This window comes from Ranitomeya variabilis, chromosome 2 (genome assembly GCF_051348905.1).
Source record: "Ranitomeya variabilis isolate aRanVar5 chromosome 2, aRanVar5.hap1, whole genome shotgun sequence".
Taxonomy (NCBI): Eukaryota; Metazoa; Chordata; class Amphibia; order Anura; family Dendrobatidae; genus Ranitomeya; species Ranitomeya variabilis.
Genome location: NC_135233.1, coordinates 468798264 through 468820302, shown reverse-complemented (window position 1 = coordinate 468820302; position 22039 = coordinate 468798264). Strand labels below are relative to the sequence as shown.

Below are 22039 nucleotides of genomic sequence, written 5' to 3'. Positions count from 1 at the left end.
TACGGCGGCACTCAGTCAGAGCGGGAAGCAGACGGCAAGGGACCTGAAGGACACCGAAATGTGAGTATATACGGTTTTTTTTTTTTTTACTTTTACGCTGGTAACCACGGTAAACATCGGGTTACTAAGCGCGGCCCTGCGCTTAGTAACCCGATGTTTACCCTGGTTACCCGGGACCTTGGCATCGTTGGTCGCTGGAGAGCGGTCTGTGTGACAGCTCCCCAGCGACCACACAACGACTTTCCAACGATCACGGCCAGGTCGTATCGCTGGTCGTGATCGTTGGTAAATCGTTATGTGAGACGGTACCCTTAGGGTTGGAATTAGGGCTAGGGTTGGAAATAGGGTTAAGATTAGGCTTGTGGTTAGGGTTAAGGATAGGGTTAGGGTTGTGTTGGGGTTACAGTTGTGGGTAGGGTTGGGATTAGGGTTAGGATTAGGGTTAGGGTTGGATTTAGGGTTACGGGTGTGTTGGGGTTAGGGTTGTGGTTAGGGGTGTGTTGGGGTTAGGGTTGTGATTAGGGTTATGGCTACAGTTGGGATTAGGGTTAGGGGTGTGTTGGGGTTAGTGTTGAAGTTAGAATTGAGGGGTTTCCACTGTTTAGGCACATCAGGGGTCTCCAAACGCAACATGGCGCCACCATTGATTCCAGCCAATCTTGCGTTCAAAAAGTCAAATGGTGCGCCCTCCCTTCCAAGCCCCGACGTGCGCCCAAACAGTGGTTTACCCCCACATATGGGATACCAGCGTACTCAGGACAAACTGGGCAACAACTATTGGGGTCCAATTTCTCCTGTTACCCTTGCAAAAATAAATAATAAATAAATAAAATTACTTGCTAGAACATAATTTTTGAGGAAAGAACAATTATTTTTTATTTTCATGGCTCTACGTTATAAACTTATGTGAAGCACTTGGGGGTTGAAAGTGCTCACCACACATCTAGATAAGATCCTTTTGGGGTCTAGTTTCCAAAATGGGGTCACTTATGGGGTGTTTCTACTGTTTAGGCACATCAGGGCTCTGCAAATGCAACGTGACGCCCGCAGACCATTCCATCAAAGTCTGCATTTCAAATGTCACTACTTCCCTTCCAAGCCCTGACGTGCGCCCAAACAGTGGTTTACCCCCACATATGGGGTACCAGCATACTCACAACAAACTGGGCAACAAATATTGGGGTCCAATTTCTCCTGCTACCCTTGTGAAAAAAAAATTGCTTGCTAAAACATCTTTTTTGAGGACAGAAAAATGATTTTTAATTTTCACGGCTCTGCGTTGTAAACTTCTGTGAAGCACTTGGGGGTTGAACGTGCTCACCACACATCTAGATAAGTTCCTTGGGGGGTCTAGTTTCCAAAATGGGGTCACTTGTGGGGGGTTTCTACTGTTTAGGCACATCAGGGGCTCTGCAAACGTAACATGATTCCCGCAGACCATTCCATCAAAGTCTGCATTCCAAATCGTCACTACTTCCCTTCCGAGCCCCGGCATGTGCCCAAACAGTGGTTTACCCCCACATATGGGGTATCAGCGTACTCAGGAGAAACTGCACAACAACTTTTGGGGTCCAATTTCTCCTGTTACCCTTGGGAAAATAAAAAATTGTGGGTTAAAAAATCATTTTTGAGGAAAGAAAAATAATTTTTTATTTTCATGGCTCTGCGTTATAAACTTCTGTGAAGCATCTGGGGGTTCAAAGTGCTCACCACACATCTAGATTAGTTCCTTGGGAGGTCTAGTTTCCAAAATGGGGTCACTTGTGCGGGAGCTCCAATGTTTAGGCACACAGGGGCTCTCCAAACGCGACATGGTGTCCGCTAATGATTGAAGCTAATTTTCCATTCAAAAAGCCAAATGGCGTGCCTTCCCTTCCGAGCCCTGCCGTGCGCCCAAACAGTGGTTTACCCCCACATATGGGGTATCATCGTACTCAGGACAAACTGGACAACAACATTTGGGGTCCAATTTCTCCTATTATCCTTGGGAAAATAAAAAACTCCGGGCTAAAAATCATTTTTGAGGAAAGAAAAATAATTTTTTTATTTTCATGGCTCTGCGTTATAAACTTCTGTGAAGCACCTGGGGGTTTTAAGTGCTCACTATGCGTCTAGATTAGTTTCTTGGGGGGTCTAGTTTCCAAAATGGGGTCAATTGTAGGGGAGCTCCAATGTTTAGGCACACAGGGGCTCTCCAAACGCGACATGGTGTCCACTAACGATTGGAGCTAATTTTCCATTCAAAAAGTCAAATGGCGCGCCTTCCCTTCCGAGCCTTGCCGTGCACCCAAACAGTGGTTTACCCCCACATATGAGGTATCGGCGTACTCAGGAGAAATTGCCCAACAAATTTTAGGATCCATTTTATCCTGTTGCCCATGTGAAAATGAAAAAATTGAGGCTAAACGAAATTTTGTGTGAAAAAAAAGTACTTTTTCATTTTTACGGCTCAATTTGTGAAGCACCTGAGGGTTTAAAGTGCTCACTATGCATCTAGATAAGTTCCTTGGGGGGTCTAGTTTCCAAAATGGGGTCACTTGTGGGGGAGCTCCAATGTTTAGGCACACGGGGGCTCTCCAAACGCGACATGGTGTCCGCTAAAGATTGGAGCCAATTTTTCATTCAAAAAGTCAAATGGCACTCCTTCCCTTCCGAGCCCTGCCGTGCGCCCAAACAGTGGTTTACCCCCACATATGAGGTATCAGCGTACTCAGGACAAATTGGACAACAACATTCGTGGTCCAGTTTCTCCTTTTACCCTTGGGAAAATAAAAAAATTGTTGCGAAAAGATCATTTTTGTGACTAAAAAGTTAAATGTTAATTTTTCCCCTCCATGTTGCTTCTGCTGCTGTGAAACACCTGAAGGGTTAATAAACTTCTTGAATGTGATTTTGAGCACCTTGAGGGGTGCAGTTTTTAGAATGGTGTCACTTTTGGGTATTTTCAGCCATATAGAACCCTCAAACTGACTTCAAATGTGAGGTGGTCCCTAAAAAAAATGGTTTTGTAAATTTTGTTGTAAAAATGAGAAATCACTGGTCAAATTTTAACCCTTATAACTTCCTAGCAAAAAAAAAATTTGTTTCCAAAATTGTGCTGATGTAAAGTAGACATGTGGGAAATGTTATTTATTAACTATTTTGTGTCACATAACTCTCTGGTTTAACAGAATAAAAATTCAAAATGTGAAAATTGCAAAATTTTCTAATTTTTCGCCAAATTTCCGTTTTTTTCACAAATAAACTCAGAAATTATCGACCTAAATTTACCACTAACATGAAGCCCAATATGTCACGAAAAAACAATCTCAGAACCGCAAGGATCCGTTGAAGCGTTCCTGAGTTATTACCTCATAAAGGGACACTGGTCAGAATTGCAAAAAATGGCAAGGTCATTAAGGCCAAAATAGGCTGGGTCATGAAGGGGTTAAAAAACAGAACTCAGCACCCCATTTTTTTATTCATTGAGGTTACCAGTGGCTGGACCTCGAGCAATCATCCAACTGTCATATAACCTGTATATAGGTGATAAGTTGTTGCGATTGTGATACAACCACTATACGTGTTCCTTTTCCATAAAAGGTGGCTCATTGAAATGTTTTCACCTCCTTGACAAGTGCTGTAACATCATTCAGAATTTCAAAAAGAAAATTTTGGCAATCTGGCTTATACAATGTCTTGACAATCCATGATTTTTGACCTTTGGAGACTTCCAAACTCTGTATCACAGTGCCTAGTAAATCTTCACTTGACGCATTTTTCACCACTTCCTTCACCCTGTGGACATTTCTGTTATGGTCAAGGGCAGCGAGTTGTGTGCGCGCCAACATAGAGTCCATGAAGAAGTGAAACGTCTTTGAACGATATTTGCGGCAAGCGATATGGTATATCTCTAACTCTCCTGTGTGACAGAGGAAGGAAAGCTGTTTTAAGTCTTTCAGTAGAGACGTATTTTCAACAATTTTTTTGAGTTGTTCATAGGCAGCTGAATTTTTCTCCAGCCAATTTGTGTTTTTCACCACTTCTTCTGGGAGAGGCAGATGATGACAGGCTTTGCAGTCACTATCACCACCCCACTCATGGACATTGGTGACATGCTGAAGAACGGATTTCCATTTTTGGGTTAACAGATCATGATTTTTAGAACATGTGCAAGAGCTCCACCAAATATGGTTTCTGACTGCCTCCACCCATTCGTAGAGGACTTCACAGTCTTTGTGTTTTGCTGCCATTAAAACTTCATTACCTATTGATTTGGATAAATGCCACAGATCTATGAGATGTACGATACCTGAATAATTGTCCTTCAGAAGTTCTTGGATAGCGACACTTCTGTCAGTAACAATCATTTTCACATCAGCGTTCATAGTCTGGAGTTCACCCATTGCCTTCTGGAATCCTACTTTTTCTGAGTCTTCCAATCTCACTTCTGGAGTAACCGGCTCCACAGAAAATGAACATATTTTTTTGCTAGCCACGTCCATCAGAGAGTATACAGAATACTTGGGAGAAAATCCAGGATTGTCTAATTGTCGATCTCCTGCTAAGCAAAGTGGTCTTTCCTGGATACTTTGTATGACAGCTTTTTGCTCCTCCTTCCAGTGATGGTTAATGGCCGGAAACAGGTACATGGACTGATTTTTATAGTAAGTAGTTTTGTCTATTGATTTCACATTGAGCAATTTGAACATATGTTGGGATGTTAGAAAACTTGAGCCGCTGAATAGTACTGCAGCCGATAACAGAACATTTCCCAGTGGCTGATATCCATGTCTTGGCTGGCTTTCCCACAGTAACCTTGTATGACCAGACTGGCACCGAACCTCTACTGACAGATATGATCCAATAGTTTCCTTTCTGTACTGTGTAAGAGGTGACGTACATTTTATTTCGGACATACACGGGATCATCATGATCAGTTTTTTGAGACAGGACTCAAATACAAGATACTTTTCTTCATCAACAGGATTTTCCACTGGTGAATCTAAGTCCTGGAAGACACGTTTTACGTCATCTTCATCATCACTTGGAACTAAGAATAATTCATCTTCATCCTCACTCAATTCACAGATATAAAAGGAGGAGTTGTTCAGGTCTTCCTGATCTTCATCAGTTTTTACAGCAAAAGTATCCAATGAATTTGGATTTCTACAAACTGGAACTAATGGCTCCATTGGAATTGGGGAAATCCTTTCAATCTTGTTATCTTGGGATATGAAGTTAGTGATGGTTTTTGAAGGACTAGAAATTGGAAATTGATCCTCTTCTATTTTTATATTGGGTTCTTTTTTCAGTGTAATAATGTCAAAATCTGGTATTGTAAAGTTATTGTTAAAAAGTGTTGGCGGCAGAAGTGATTGTCCTTCTGATGATTCATCTTCTTCTTTAATATGGATTGCTGTTTTTTCATCTGAAGAAGTAGGTCCAGATGCATCAACTTCAGAATCTGATAAGATTTCATCTTTAACAGGATCTAAATTACCAGGTTTCACATCTTCACTCAGATCATTGTCATGGTCACTGGAGCTGTAATATCTGCAGTTACTAAATCCTTTATCTGCTGGGCTGGCAAGAGATGTGGTTGATTCTGAATCATTAGATGTTTCACTTGGAACTGATAAGTTGTGCATAATGTTACTAAGGTTTGTAAATATTTTAGTTTGTGTGTATGCATTTCTTTTCCTATCTGAGAAAAAATCAGTGTTGACACCTTTGTCGACCATTAACGGCTTCTGGATCAGACAAGATGGTGGCACAAACGGTGGTGTATTAACAGAAATCTGGTTTGTCAGAGAAGTTGGATCATAAAAGGAGGCAGTAATAGGTTTCAAGAAAACATTTTCTTCCAGTTTTCTTTTCTTTGATGGAGGCACACAATAAGGGACCACAGTTTGGGAAGCAGGTGGGACATGCACAACAGATATAGAGGGCGGTTTCAGTGTCAAACCAGATGTTGGTGGCGTCTGCGTCACAGTGGACACTTTTCCAGAAACTGGAAGAACTTTCAGAGAGCATGGATTTGTTTCACTAACAGAATTCAAAGGAATATTGATTGGTTGAGCCGTGTTTAACCCAGGGGTAGAGATTACTGGTGCTGGGGCAAAGGGTGTTATTGAAGAGGAAAATATGGTGGATGATAAGGTTTTGGTATTTAAACATGATGCATCTTTTCTGAGCTTAGAACTCAAAGGCAGATTTGTATTTTTGAGGACAGAAGAGAACTCTTTCTTCAAAAATGTGAGAATACTTTGCTTCAAGTCAACAGGTGCTAGCTGTTTCACTTGACCACCATGGGACAGTTTTAATTTTGAATTTGCAAATGTACCAAGTTTAATGCCAGAGGATGACGACGGTAGTTCTTCCACAATGGGTGAGGTAGAAGCTCTCGGTACCGATGACAGCTGCCTTACACCAGACGACGCAGAATGTTTTTGTGTGGCAGTAGTGGTTGCTGTTATTTCAGTAGTTACTTTTGGCGGTTTGTCACTAACTACTGAATTAGATTTTTGACTAGAAATGCATGCTTGTGCTGCTCCAGAGATGGCAGACAGTTTTTGTGTGGCTGCAGTTAGTTCGATAGTTACGGATGTTGGTTTGTTGTCAACTACTGGATCTGATTTTTGACTAGTTCCACATCCTTGAAACAAACCATTTTGAGGATCCATCGGAACTACAGTCATATTCTCAACTCGATATGTACGTACTGTACCGGAGCAAGATTTCTGTCTCTCAGCAAATGGAACAGAAGGGATGTAATGCTCACTAGAAGAGCTTGATGGTTCTGACACAGATGGAAAAATTCTTGATACTGAAGATGGACCTGTACCTGTTTTATCCATATTAAAAACACTAGGAATGGCATCCTTTCTTAATCTCTTCCCACAGCCCTTATAACGGTAACTGTCATGTGTGAAATGTAAAGAACACATTCTATATGAGTCACTAAGTTTTCCTTGCAATACTTTCTCCACCTTTTTTTCAATGTCGATGTCATACTGTCCTGTCTGTTGTAGCCAAAGCTTGATTAGTTCACGATTTCTTGGAAAACTATGAAGAATTCTGGATCGATCACGCGGCTTCTTTGTGGAATCACAACCTCGCACAACACAGGATGGCATGATGCAATGCCTACATAAAGAACACAAAATCCTTGTTATAGTTCAGACCTTCTGAAAAGTGAACATTATTTGAACACATAAAAACCTTGTAGGTTTTAATGTTTTGTGGCCAATGTGAACATGTGTTTAACCTCTGCATGTGTACCAACTCAAGTTAAGCTCAATTTTTGTGCTTTTTTTATTATTTGAACACATTATGAAACTGAGAGGGAGGAAGTTGTCCACATCTTAACCCCATGAAAATCTCCCATGGAAAATAACAGTGTAAAGAGAATTTATAAGAATTTATTGTTCATTGCTCTTATTTTTAACAATATCATTGCAGATAAAGTGAATATTTGTGCCTCATTCATACAATGCAATTTTGCTTCAATTCCTGTGAAGCATCTGAAGGGTTAATACACTTCTTTAATGTGATTTTGAGCACCTTGAGGGGTGAAGTTTTTAGAATGGTGTCACTTTTAGGTATCTTCTGCCATATAGGCTCCCAAAGTTACCTAAAAAAATGGTTTTGTACATTTTGTTGGTAAAATAAGAACTTGCTGAGGAACTTTGAGCCCTTCTAACTTCCTAAAAAAAAAAGTATGTTTCAAAAATTATGCAGATGTAAAGTAGACATGTGGGAAATGTTATATATTAACTATTTTGCGTGATATAACTGTCGGGTTTAAGGGCATAAGAATTAAAAGTTTGAAAATTGCAAAGTTTTCAAAATTTTTGACAAATTTCTGATATTTTCACAAATAAACGCAATTCATACCAAACAAATGTTACCACTATCATAAAGCACAATATGTCACAAGAAAACAATCTCAGAATCGGTGGGATCTGTTGAAGCGTTCCAGAGTTATTACCTTATAAAGTGACACTGGTCAGAATTGTAAAATTTGGCCTGGTCAAAATTACATGAAATACCTGTAGGTTGAAAATGCTTATTGCACCTATAGATGAATTCTTTACAAGGTGTAGTTTCCAAAATGGTCTCTCTTGTGGGCTATTTCTGTTATTTTGACATCTTAAGGGCTCTGCGATTTGGTGGCTGCAAATCAATTCCATCCAAATTTCTGTCCCAAAGATCAAATTCCGCACCTTTCCTTTCGAGCCCTTCAGAATGATCAAACAGTAGTGGGAAACCACCACATTTGGGAGAAATTGTGTAACAAATTGTTGGGGCCAAGTTACAAAAATTAAAAATTTTGAGCTAAGGCAACATTTTAGTGGCAAAAATGTAATTTTTCATTTTCACTGCAAAATGTTATATTTTATGAGAAAATTTTATTTTTTTCTTTCCATTCATTTCACTGGGTGTTGGTTCTGGTGAAACACCTGAAGGGTTAACAAACTTTCCGATAACAGTCATTCCATACCACACTTCTTCCTGCTGTAGGTGTCACCTTTCCTTAATGTGTGACTTTTTAATGTCTTGCTTTAACCCTCCCAATAAACTATACTATATATCTATACTATATATATTTTTATAAATTTATCCGTTTGGTCTTTTATGTGCAGGTACGCTAATGGCGTCTATTGGGCGTAAATTATGCAACAGATCCAATATTGCGTTATGGTTGTTGCTTAAGACACATGAACATTTTGTATTATTATTATTTTCTATTATTTACAGAGACTCTGTCCACACACATGACTGTACAAGCCACGTACAGGTGCTCGGTGCATCATGATGGGGGCAATCATTTATATACACCTTCTACCAGCTTGTTTTCGCTTTATCTCTGCCCTTTCTGTCTCTATGAAGCCAGGGCTATCAATCAAAGTAAAGGGGGTAGAGATAGAGGGGAAACAAGGCGAGAAGGTGTATATAAATGATTGTCCCCGAGCGGCGGAACTTAGTTTGGACCGTCATCCTATGCTAACAAAGTCTCTTTAAGGGAAATGGCTAAAGTAGTTCTTTCTTCTCAACCCCTTCATAAACTAAATGTTTGGCTCTGATAAAAAAATAAACTATAGTTACCGCCTGTGTCGGCTCCATTTCAGCAGTGTCGGCACTCGTCCATCCTGGGGCTGTGATGCGGTGGAAGACACGTGGTGCCTGGCGCCCAATAAGTGCTGGCGTCACTGTCTCCACTTTCGGACAAACTGAACATAAAGAGGAAGTCCGGGATCAGCAGACCTGACTTCCACTTGATGTTCAGTTTTTTATGAAGGTGGAGACAGTGACACCAGCACTAATTGGGCGCCGGGCATCATATGTCAGAACGCCGCATCACAGCCCTGGGACAGCGAGTGTCAACAGATAGGTGGGTGTACAGATAAGTGTGTGTGTATATATATATATATATACAGTACAGACCAAAAGTTTGGACACACCTTCTCATTTAAAGATTTTTCTGTATTTTCATAACAATGAAAATTGTAAATTCACACTGAATGCATCAAAACTATGAATTAACACATGTGGAATTATATACTTAACAAAAAAGTGTGAAACAACTGAAATTATGTCTTATATTCTAGGTTCTTCAAAGTAGCCACCTTTTGCTTTGATGACTGCTTTGCACACTCTTGGCATTCTCTTGATGAGCTTCAAGAGGTAGTCACCGGGAATGGTTTTCACTTCACAGGTGTGCCCTCTCAGGTTTAATAAGTGGGATTTCTTGCCTTATAAATGGGGTTGGGACCATCAGTTGTGTTGTGCAGAAGTCTGGTGGATGCACAGCTGACAGTCCTACTGAATAGACTGTTAGAATTTGTATTATGGCAAGAAAAAAGCAGCTAAGTAAAGAAAAACGAGTGGCCATCATTACATTGAGAAATGAAGGTCACTCAGTCCGAAAAATTGGGAAAACTTTGAAAGTGTCCCCAAGTGCAGTTGCAAAACCCATCAAGTGCTACAAAGAAACTGGCTCACATGAGGACCGCCCCAGGAAAGGAAGACCAAGAGTCACCTCTGCTTCTGAGGATAAGTTTATCCGAGTCACCAGCCTCAGAAATCGCAGGTTAACAGCAGCTCAGATTAGAGACCAGGTCAAGGCCACACAGAGTTCTAGCAGCAGACACATCTCTACAACAACTGTTAAGAGGAGACTTTGTGCAGCAGGCCTTCATGGTAGAATAGCTGCTAGGAAACCACTGCTAAGGACTGGCAACAAGCAGAAGAGACTTGTTTGGGCTAAAGAACACAAGGAATGGACATTAGACCAGTGGAAATCTGTGCTTTGGTCTGATGAGTCCAAATTTGACATCTTTGGTTCCAACCACCGGGTCTTTGTGTGACACAGAAAAGATGAATAGAAGGACTCTACATGCCTGGTTCCCACCGTGAAGCATGGAGGAGGAAATGTGATGTGTGGGGGTGCTTTGCTGGTGACACTGTTGGGGATTTATTCAAAATTGAAGGCATACTGAACCAGCATGGCTACCACAGCATCTTGCAGCGGCATGCTATTCCATCTGGATTGCGTTTAGTTGGACCACCATTTATTTTTCAACAGGACAATGACCCCAAACACACCTCCAGGCTGTGTAAGGGCTATTTGACCAAGAAGGAGATGGGGTGCTACGCCAGATGACCTGGCCTCCACAGTCACCAGACCTGAACCCAATCAAGAAGGTTTGAGGTGAGCTGGACCGCAGAGTGAAGGCAAAAGGGCCAACAAGTGCTAAGCATCTCTGGGAACTCCTTCAAGATTGTTGGAAGACCATTCCCGGTGACTACCTCTTGAAGCTCATCAAGAGAATGCCAAGAGTGTGCAAAGCAGTCATCAAAGCAAAAGGTGGCTACTTTGAAGAACCTAGAATATAAGACATAATTTCAGTTGTTTCACACTTTTTTGTTAAGTATATAATTCCACATGTGTTAATTCATGGTTTTGATGCCTTCAGTGACTGTACAATTTTCAGTCATGAAAATACAGACAAATCTTTAAATGAGAAGGTGTGTCCAAACTTTTGGTCTGTACTGTATATTAGATGGTGGCCCGATTCTAACGCATCGGGTATTCTAGAATATGTATGTAATTTGTGAATCGGGAGCGACCAATCCTCACACCCCGAGGAAGGAGCAGGTTGTTCCGAAACGCGCATCGGGGTGGGCCAATGGTCCTCCACTCCTGCATTCATCAGGTATTGGACCGTGAATTATCTGTCTTTGACTGTTGTTATAATATTAACCATCTAGTTATGTGGCATTTGCCAAGATAGTTTTTAAGTCTTTGGGATATTTGTGATTATAGCTATATGCTATTACACTTATACAGGGTTGGCTGGCCATCCTAGCCCTTCTTTGAGGTGTCGCTATTGAGAGCGTACATTGTTTCCCACTTATGCCATTGTACCTACACATTTCCAGGTTTTATAATTGTATTTAATAAGGTTTGTACACTTCTATGGGACTTTATGACTGCTGGTTTGGTACTCGCCTGTCTGTATACACATGCACCTATCTACATACTGTACATATATATATATATATATATATATACTCTCACCCAGCTATCTCTATCACAGCCCTATGGCCCTGCAGATGAGAGGTAGCCACTGCACATGATGAGGCTTCTTGCACTTCTGACCCTGTACCCCGGTGCCGCCCATTTGCCTTCGTTTGCACTCACACCGTGTATCTATAGACACATGTCTCCAGGCCTCAGTATAACGTGCGGCACGTTGCCATCACACTGATACACAGACGGGTGATTGCACCCCGGGGCGGTGACACACGAGCACACATCCCGGTAGGAGCCGCCGCCAGTTACCTCAGCACACTGCGCCGCGCCGCCTCTTAGTCTCACAACAACGTCTGACGTCATCACCCTGCGACCCGGAGGCAGCGCGGCCCCCCGGTGACGTCACGCAGTGCAGGCTCTTATTTCCTCATGGTTGCTTCTTACATCGCAGTTGATATTTTGAGTTTCTCACCACAGCCACCCTGGTGTAGACGCTTCAGTGCTGACTAGATCGGAGGTGATTTTTTGAGGAGCTCATTTTACCACCTCCTCTGTAGACGGCTCAGTGCTGAGGATACTGGATCGGAGGCTGCAGTGAGATCCTCAGCACTGACCCGTCTAGATCGGAGGTGATTCCTGGAGCTCCTCATACAGACTCCATTCTGGTCCCCTCTTCTGGCTTTTTACTGCTTTTTTGATGGAATTTCTCAAGCGCTCTGCGGCCCCATAGAGCAGGGATGGAGCTCAGACTGCGCATGTGCAGTGCTGCTGGGCTCATTCACACTAGAGTATAAATAATCGGTCCCGTTCTCATCCCGGAGAGTGATCCGATTTTTTTATATTGCACTCAGCTGGGTTATATGTCAGTATGAGCGTAACCTTACAGAAATAAGTGCCCCATTCTGCCGGCCAGTGTAGGGCCCAGCTGATGGACACCGATCCCCTTGGATAGATGATAAAGGGGTTGTCTGATGAAAACAAGTTCTGTATTCATACATGGAAGCATCGTTATAAGATACAACTTCCCCTCAGTGAGATTTTAGTATTCTTTACACCAGCGGTGGCCAATTTATTTTCCCAAGGGGCCACATGAGAGTCTGTGACTGTTGTAGAGGCCGAACCAATAGGCTGAAATTCTGCTCAATATAACTAGATGGTGGCCCGATTCTAACGCATCGGGTATTCTAGAACATGTATAGTAGTATATAGCACAGCCCACGCAGTATATAACACAGCCCACGTATATTGCACAGCCGACGTAGTATATAGCACGGCCCACATAGTATATAGCACAGGCCACGTAGTATATAGCCCAGCCACGTAGTATATAGCACAGCCCACGTAGTCTATAGCACAGAGACGTATATAGCACAGCCCACGTAGTCTATAATAAATAATAATAATCTTTATTTTTATATAGCGCTAACATATTTCGCAGCGCTTTACAGTTTGCACACATTATCATCACTGTCCCCGTTGGGGCTCACAATCTAAATTCCCTATCAGCATGTCTTTGGAATGTGGGAGGAAACCGGAGTGCCCGGAGGAAACCCACGCAAACACAGAGAGAACATACAAACTCTTTGCAGATGTTGTCCTTAGTGGGGCTTGAACCCAGGACTCCAGCACTGCAAGGCTGCTGTGCTATCCACTGCGCCACCGTGCTGCCGTGCTATAGCACAGAGACGTAGTATATAGCACAGCCCACGTAGTATATAGCCCAGCCACGTAGTATGTTGCCCAGCCACGTAGTATATAGCACAGCCCACGTAGTCTATAGCACAGAGACGTAGTATATAGCACAGCCCACGTAGTCTATAGCACAGAGACGTAGTATATAGCACAGCCCACGTAGCATATAGCCCAGCCACATAGTATATTGCCCACCAACGTAGTATATAGCACGGCCCACGTAGTATATAGCACAGCCCACGCAGTATATAACACAGCCCACGTATATTGCACAGCCGACGTAGTATATAGCACGGCCCACGTAGTATATAGCAAGGCCCACGTAGTATATAGCACAGGCCACGTAGTATATAGCCCAGCCACGTAGTATATTGCCCAGCCCACGTAGTATATAGCACAGCCCACGTAGTATATAGCACAGCCCACGTAGTCTATAGCACAGAGACATAGTATATAGCACAGCCCACGTAGTATTTAACACAGCCCACGTAGTCTATAACACAGCCCACATAGTATATAGCAATGTGGGCACCATATCCCTGTTAAAAAAAAATAATTAACATAAAAAATAGTTATATACTCACCTTCCGGCGGCCCCCTGATCCAGCACAGGCGTTTAGCGATGCTCCTCGCGACGCTCCGGTCCCAGTAATGCATTGCGAGAATAACACGTGATGATGTAGCGGTCTCGCAAGACCACTACGTCATCTCCGATCATTTCCGCAATGGATTCTGACATTGGCGCGGAATTTAAACCACGCTTCGCTGATTTGTCGCGCCCGGCCGCGACCAATCAGCGACCATCCCGGACCAACTTTTTACTATTGATGCTGCCTATGCAGCATCAATAGTAAAAAGATATAATGTTAAAAATAAAATAAAAAATCGTGATATTCTCAACTTCCGGCGTCCGCGGCAGCTTTTCCTGCTCCTCGCGATGCTCCGGTCCCACCACTTCACTGATTGGTCGCGGCCAGCGACCGCGACCAATCAGCAACATTGGCGCGGGATTTAAACACCGCTTCGCTGATTTGTCGCTGCCAGCCAGGTGCGACCAATCAGCGAAGCAGTGTTAAAATCCCGCTCCATAACCCGTGATGACGTAGCGGTCTCGCAAGACCGCAAAGTCATCTGGGTAATTACGCAATGCATAACTGGGAATGGAAGCTGCCAGCCGCATCGCGAGGAACGGGAAAGCTGCGGAGGCAACGGAAGGTGAGAATAGCATGATTTTTTATTTCTTTTATTATTTTTAACATTATATCTTTTTACTATTGATGCTGCATAAGCAGCATCAATGGTAAAAAGTTGGTCCGGGAAGGGGCGACACACTGGCACTGACTGGAGGGGAGTAGGCACTGACTGGAGGAGAGTAGGGAGGGGCCAATTCACGGCCGGACTAAGCCTGTCGCTGATTAGTCGCGGCCGGCCGGTGCGACCAATCAGCGACGTGGGATTTCAGTGACAGACAAACAGACGGAAGTGGACCTTAAGGTAATGTTACACTAAGCGACGCTCCAGCGATATAGACAACGATCCGACCTAAACTAGATCGCTGGAGCGTCGCTGTTAGGTCGCTGTAGAGACGTCAAACACAGCAACTCCAGAACGATGCAGGAGCGATCCAGTGACGTAACGGTGACTCACTTATCGTTCACGCTCCATGTAAAAACATTGCTGACATCGTTGCTTTTGCTGTCAAACATGACGATACACGCCGATCTAGCAACCAAATAAAGTTCCAGACTTCTAGCTCCGACCAGCGATATAACAGCGGGATCCAGATCGCTGCTGCGTGTCAAACTCAACGAGATCGCTATCCAGGACGCTGCAACGTCACGGATCGTTCTCGTTGGAAAGTTGTTTAGTGTGAAGGTACCTTTAGACGATTATATAGATAGATTATTACTATTTTATATTATTTGTATCAATACTGAGCAGAATTAATTCCACTTAGGCTACTTTCACACTAGCGTTAACTGCAATACGTCGCAAATGCGTCGTTTTGCCGAAAAAACGCATCCTGCAAAAGTGCTTGCAGGATGCGTTTTTTCAGCATTGACTAACATTAGCGATGCATTTGCGACGCATTGCCACACGTCGCACCCGTCGTGCGACGGTTGCGCCGTGCTGTGGCGGACCGTCGGGACCAAAAAACGTTACATGTAACGTTTTTTGCTCCCGACGGTCCGCTTTTTCCGACCGCGCATGCGCGGCCGGAACTCCGCCCCCACCTCCCCGCACCTCACAATGGGGCAGCGGATGCGCTGGAAAAATGCATCCGCTGCCCCCGTTGTGCGGCGGAGACAGCGCTAGCGTCGGGGACCTCGGCCCGACGTACTGCGACGGGCCGAGCCCGACGCTAGTGTGAAAGAAGCCTGACTCGCTGCTACATGTCACGAGAGAGATTATTGTCACTTGTGTCCTTACTTGTAGCAGAAAATCGGCTCCATATAATTTACTGCTTTTTATAAAATCTATAAATCATTTGCTCCCATTATTCAGCCATTGTACCTTGAACACAGTAAGATGTCTCCACAGCCCTCCTACACAGTACAATGCCCCACACACAGTACAATGCCCTCACAATGTACGATGACCCCACAGCCCCAGCCACACAGTACAATGCCCCACACACAGTACAATGCCCTCACAATGTACGATGACCCCACAGCCCCAGCCACACAGTACAATGCCCCACACACAGTACATGCCCCCACAATGTATGATGACCCTATAGCCCCAGCCACACAGTACAATGCCCCACACACAGTACATGCCCCCACAATGTACGATGACCCCCACAGCCCCAGCCACACAGTACAATGCCCCACACACAGTACATGCCACACTAACATACGATGTCCCCACAGCACCAGCCTCAGACAGTACAATGCAAGATGCCCCCACACAGTACAATGCCCCCACACACAGTACAATGCCACCGCAACGTAGGAGGCCCCCACAGCTCCCGAACATAATTTGATTGCCCCAAAGACAGTATGATAGATCTCACAGCACCCCCCACACATGGTTTGATGGTCATCACAGCCCCCCTCCCACACAGAGTAATGGCATCCATATACCCCCACAGACAGTAATGATGGTCCTCACAGCCCTCCCCACACACAGTATGCCTGTCCTCACAGCGCCACACACATGGTTCACATGGTCCCCTATACACAGTATAATCCCCCACAACAACCCAGACAGTATTATTGTCACCACAGTCCCCCTATATAGTATGAGCCTCCACACACAGCCACTTATGCCTCTGATGCTTATATACCAGCAGAAAGCTGTGTGATGGGACGCTGCTCACATCTGTTTTGGAGGCTGTCACAGGATCCATTATTAGAGTTTGTGTAAATCGAAGTGCAGGACGTGGTCTAACGGCCTCGTCAGTAATCTGTGGCCATTGTCCTGGAGCCCTGTGAGCTGCTTCCTACCGCCCGGCATCCACGGATTGTCTTGTGTATAGCCATTCTGGTGTAAAATTACGTCACGCCATTCACAAGTAGCTCTGTGTATGCCGGTAGGTAGGAGACTGTTTGTCCTGACGAAGAAGTTTGAAACTTTAAAACGCGTGAAAAAAACTGAAATGAAATGGGTTAATCTGCGCTGCCACTGGAATTCTGTCTTGAATTGTCTGAGATGTTCTGTGTTGGACACTCCCCTCTAGTATATATGCTCACCACTTGCACTTGGGAATTGCCAGTGATAGCTCACATTTCCTGGTTTGGTGACAAATAAGCCACATACTTGTATTCCTGTCTTATCTTTCCGCTGGCAGCGCATATTAACCCATTTGATTCCAGTTTCTTCACGTCGAAGGCAGCTCTCCGGGCTCGCGTCCAGTGGCCACAGATGGACCACTCCTGGCACAGCGAGTCACACAAACTATCTGCAGCATAGGATGGACACCTCAGAAGAGCGCTAATGGTGCCCGTCAGGCGCTAATGGTGCCGAGGTGCGACAGATCCAGAGCTGCGGCGTAATTTCCATCTATGACAGAACCTGATGGGGGAAAGTTTGTTTTATTATTTCCATAAGTGTCTAGAAAACTAATAACAGAGCGTGGTGTGACACCCTGAGCCCACCATAGAGAAGAGCACATCCCCCAGCAGACTCTATTGTTATAAACACTTCTTGTTATCTGACGTCATCAACTTGAGACGTAATGGCGCCCAGTCGGTGACGTCACGCATTGGACAAGGGTTAAGACTATCCTGGATGGTGTCAGCAGGGTTCCTACAGTCAGGGAGGGGCTGGAGTGTAAATGGTTAATGGCCTCCCTTATAGCATGCGGCACGTCTGTTTACAGCGCCGCAGTGATCACCTGCCGTGCCGTCCTGAGCTTGGAGCGGCGCTGCTGGTCACATGGTGTACCTGCAGACGTCACGCAGGAAGCGGTCACGTGTTTGTACGGCTCCTCCTCGCTGCAGTGGATGGAAAGTGAGGTCTGAGAGGAGCCGGGAGTGATGGAGGCTCTGCACAGTGGACACTGGATGGTCTGTGAGGCCAGAGGAATGAGGGAAACTGTTAACAGGATTTTTTTTCTACATTTCCACCATGATACAGCACAATACTTCTGTATAGCGCTGTAATAAGCCTGATATAAAGGGGTCCCCAGCATCACCCTGCAATCACATTGTGGGGGTCCACATGAAGGTGCATAGGTGATGTGCATACATCCAAGCACATTACAACTAGACGTGTCTGGCCTCACTGATATCACCCGCACTGAGCGTGGCTGTGTACGTCTAGTCGGCATGTGACCGCATGCAACGCTGTAGAATCTTGACAGCATGCACTGTGAGGATCCACAAGTCTGCAGCCAGATAGAGTAACTGCAGACTTCAACCACTTTGAATATTTCTGTCCTCACAAACCAAGAACTTGTTTTCTCTCCTATAATGCTCCTGGATCTTTATAGGGTTCAGTATATTTATTCTTTCAGAGTGCATTGTGGTAGATCTTTTATTGCAGAATTTGACAAATGCTTCAAGTTACTGCACAGAATCCTATGTCAGAACACAAACAAGCAAGATTCACATCAGGCCGGTATTTAGACTCCTATCTTAGTTTTATGATTTGCACTTTTAAATATATATATATATTTTTTTTACTATGGGTTTAACAAGTAAGAGGCAGGTGGTTGCTAACTAGCAGCCTGTTGTACCCAGCGCCGGCACAGAGTGGTCACAAACTGTTTCTGCCGGCGATTCTGGTGCTTTATGTCAACAGAGCAGTTCTTTTTCTTCTGGGCGCTTCTGTCGACAGGGCGTGACTGCTGACATCATGCTGATTGACAGCCGGCTCCACGCAGTTAGTCAGCGGTGAGCTGGCTGTCAATCAGCATGACGTCAGCAGTCACGGACCATTAGCAGAGCGGAAGAGAAGTTGCTGCTCTGTTGATGTGACATCAACAGAAGCCGCAGAATCGCCGGCAGTAGCAGTTTGTGACTGCTGTGTGGTGGCAGAGATCCCAAGTGGGCTGGTAGTCAGCTCTTAAGTCCATAGTAAAAAAAAAAGTCTCATATAACCCCTTTCTCTTGCTACTATTATAAGCCTTCTTTTTGAGATGTATTTGGTCATTTCACCAACGGGTCATTCCATGTCAAGTGGACCAGTGGTCCCCACTCGACCTTCTCCGATTTTGCTGAAAATTTATAAGGATGTGCATGTATGTTTGAAAAGAGGTTCTGTAAATTTTTAGGGCCAGATCTCAAATACATTGGGCACTGTTGACCTTTCACTGGAGGTTCCACCAAGCCTGCGGCTTCAGCTAAGAGGATTTTGCAAACTTTGGCACATAGCCATTAGAGTTCTATACTGGCTATGATGCTGAAATTTGGCATACTAGCTCAACTTTTGCTGCTAAACACGATAAAATTATTACCGGCTATGACAAAACAATATTTCGGCCGCAATTTTGTGTCAAAGTAGCTTGAAAAACGCGTCGCATAAAATTTATGCCAAACTTTGCCCATATATAACTCAAGACCAAAAACCAATAGTAACTGGTGCTTTGCCCTGTACACCAAACATCTACATGACTTTGCATTGCTGCAATATCACGGTCAAAGCATATGTATTTGTGGAAATATTCACACCCACATATGATGAAAAACTTCAAAAAACTGAATTTTACCTATTTTTAGGTCAAATTTCTCAAAAAGGGTACCCCTAAAATATATTAATTCTGATATCATTAGAAAGAGCACATTTTTCTCTACAAGCATCATTGGGTTTTTTTTTGGAGTCTCTCAGTTTAAGAAATGAAAAATGCCACTGAACATGGTGTTATTTATTAATACGCAATGAATGGTAACTGCACTAGTCAAACCCTTGCGTTGGTCCATCGTGCTTATACCACAACCAATTCCCTAAGAAATGGTATTATAATCCTATTAAGAATTGTAATAATGCTGTCTTTCGAGAATTGGCAGCCCCATCGCCTAGGAGCCATGGCCGATAGCCGTGCAAGGCGAGCCTCGGGCGGTCTCTTTATCGCAGGTTCCGAAGCCTGAGGGTGGGTATCTTTGCCTAGGATCCCAAGCCTAATATTGGGTATCTTTTGTTGGTTCCCAAGCCATAATGTTCAGTCTAAGTGGTCTGGAATTGTTGCTGAATTTGCAACATAATCGGTTCAGAGAAGCTGTATTGTCGGCCCATTGCTGTCCAAAAAGGTCCAAATCTTGACATTGGCACCTAAAAGTTGGTCCATTAAGGCTATATCAGACGAATTCGGTGTCTCTGAACGAATGGTCAAACAAGCTCGAAAGCTTAAATGTGAACATGGGATCTTAGCCTTACCTGGAATCAAGTGTGGCAAGAAAGTTTCTTAGGAAGTGAAGAAAAAGGTGCAGGCATTTTTTGAGGATGATGAATTCAGTCGAATGTGCCCTGGTAAAAAAGACTATGTATCAGTGCGAATAGCAGGAGAAAAAAAGCAGATGCAAAAGCGACTATTACTGAGCAATATGAGGGAAATGTTTGTTGCCTATCGGGATCGGAATGGCCCTGAAATTGGGTTTTCCAGGTTTTGTGAGCTTTGGCCAAAGTGGTGCGTAACCATTGGATCTGCTGGAACACATTCCGTTTGTGTGTGTACCATTCACCAAAATGTCAAACTAATGCTTGCAGCATGCCCAATCAATGATGACTACAAAGAGCTCATATGCAAAATGGTCTGTGGAATTGAATCCAAGGACTGTATGCTTGGCTGTTGTGATAAATGCCCGGGTCCTGAAGTTTTAAAAGAATTTCTTGTCAATGTGTGTTTGTCAACAGTGACCCTGAAGATATTATTGAGTTCAAACAATGGATTCACACTGATCGAGACACGCTTGATACCAAACAACTGACTATAGAAGATTTCATTGACGAATTGGTTTTGAAAATTTCTAAACTTTGTAGCCATCACTACATCGCCAAGCATCAAAGTTGATATCTGAAATCGTTGATGGAAAATCTGAGACCTGGAGAGCTTGTGATCCTTATGGACTTTGCTGAAAATTACTCATTTATTGTTCAAGATGCCATTCAAGGTTTCCACTGGGAAAATAGTCAAGCTACAGTACACCCATTTGTAATTTACTTCAAGGAGTTAAATGGTGAAGCTGCCCAGAACATCAGCTTGTGCATAATCAGTGATTGCTCACGACATGACACAGTTGCAGTCCACACTTTCTTAACAGTAATTGTGGAGTATCTCAAGACTCATCTATGGGATTCGTCATATCCACTACTTCAGGGATGGATCTGCAGCCCAGTACAAAAATTTTCTCAACTTGTGCCACCACAATGCTGATTTCAATATCAGCGCTGAATGGAATTTTTTTGGTACCAGTCATGGAAAGTCGCCCTGTGATGGGATTGGAGGGACAGCAAAGAGGTTGGCAGCTCGTGCCAGTCTTCAACGTCCAACTGAAAACCAAATACTGAACCCGGTGGATTTATTCAACTTTTGCAACGAGCAACTGCATGGAATCATGTTTTTTTTTGTTCCAAAAGAAAAAATTTACGAAATACGGGTAGTTCAAGAGGAAATGTTCAAAGATGGACATACGATTGCTGGAACAAGAGAAAATCACCAGTTTGTGCCAATTGATGACAAAAAGATTCGCATTTCAAGGGTGTCAAATGACCCATCATCTTTCATTGCCCATGTAGATAGATCTGTCAGATCAGAAATGCCTTTTGTGTCAATTGCAAACCTCCAGCCAGGGCAATACATTGCCTGCATTTACGATAGGAACTGGTGGATTGGAAATATTTCTGAAATTTCAGTCGACGAGCATGATGCATTAATAAATTTTATGCATCCTCATGGACCAGCTAGCTTCTTTCACTGGCCTGTGAGAAATGATACATGCTGGATTCCCGAGCAGTCAATCATTGCAATAATTCCAGCACCAGCTGCAACAGCAATGTGCCGACAATACAGCTTCTCTGAACCGATTATGTTGCAAATTCAGCAACAAAGCAGAGCGGTGATGTCACCGCTGTGCTCTGCTTTACGGCCGGCGCTGACACAGTGCAGGGAAGCGGACGCCGGGGGACGCGACAGACACCGGAATGTAAGTATGTAGTGTTTGGGTTTTTTTACATTTACAATGGTAACCAGGGTAAATATTGGGTTACTAAGCGTGGCCCTGCGCTTAGTAACCCGATGTTTACCCTGGTTACCCGGGGACTTCGGCATCGTTGGTCGCTGGAGAGCTGTCGGTCTCTCCAGCGACCACACAACGACGAAACAGCGACGCTGCAGCGATCGGCATCGTTGTCTATATCGCTGCAGCGTCGCTTAATGTGACGGTA

The 22039-nt window shown here is 43.9% G+C and overlaps 1 protein-coding gene across 2 annotated transcripts; it reads right to left on the bottom strand.

Annotated features, from left to right (window-relative positions):
• Positions 1 to 830: 830 nt before the first annotated feature.
• LOC143806780 (uncharacterized) lies at positions 831 to 20447 on the bottom strand. 2 transcript variants are annotated; one of them, XM_077287681.1, is made up of 2 exons: positions 20033 to 20447; positions 831 to 7128 (listed from the first exon to the last, which is right to left on the bottom strand). In XM_077287681.1, exon 2 carries the CDS (start codon positions 7116 to 7118, stop codon positions 3588 to 3590), a length of 3531 nt encoding a protein of 1176 aa, XP_077143796.1. In that variant the 5' UTR covers positions 7119 to 7128; positions 20033 to 20447; the 3' UTR covers positions 831 to 3587. The 2 variants fall into 2 exon arrangements, with proteins under 2 accessions (XP_077143796.1, XP_077143795.1); XM_077287680.1 differs by lacking the exon at positions 20033 to 20447 and adding an exon at positions 11831 to 11958 and having other exon boundaries at positions 832 to 7128.
• Between the last annotated feature and the right edge of the window lie 1592 nt (positions 20448 to 22039).

Bases quoted from the DNA above. Each gene is read 5' to 3' on its own strand.
- LOC143806780 (XM_077287681.1), bottom strand. From the start codon at position 7,118: ATGCCATCCTGTGTTGTGCGAGGTTGTGATTCCACAAAGAAGCCGCGT.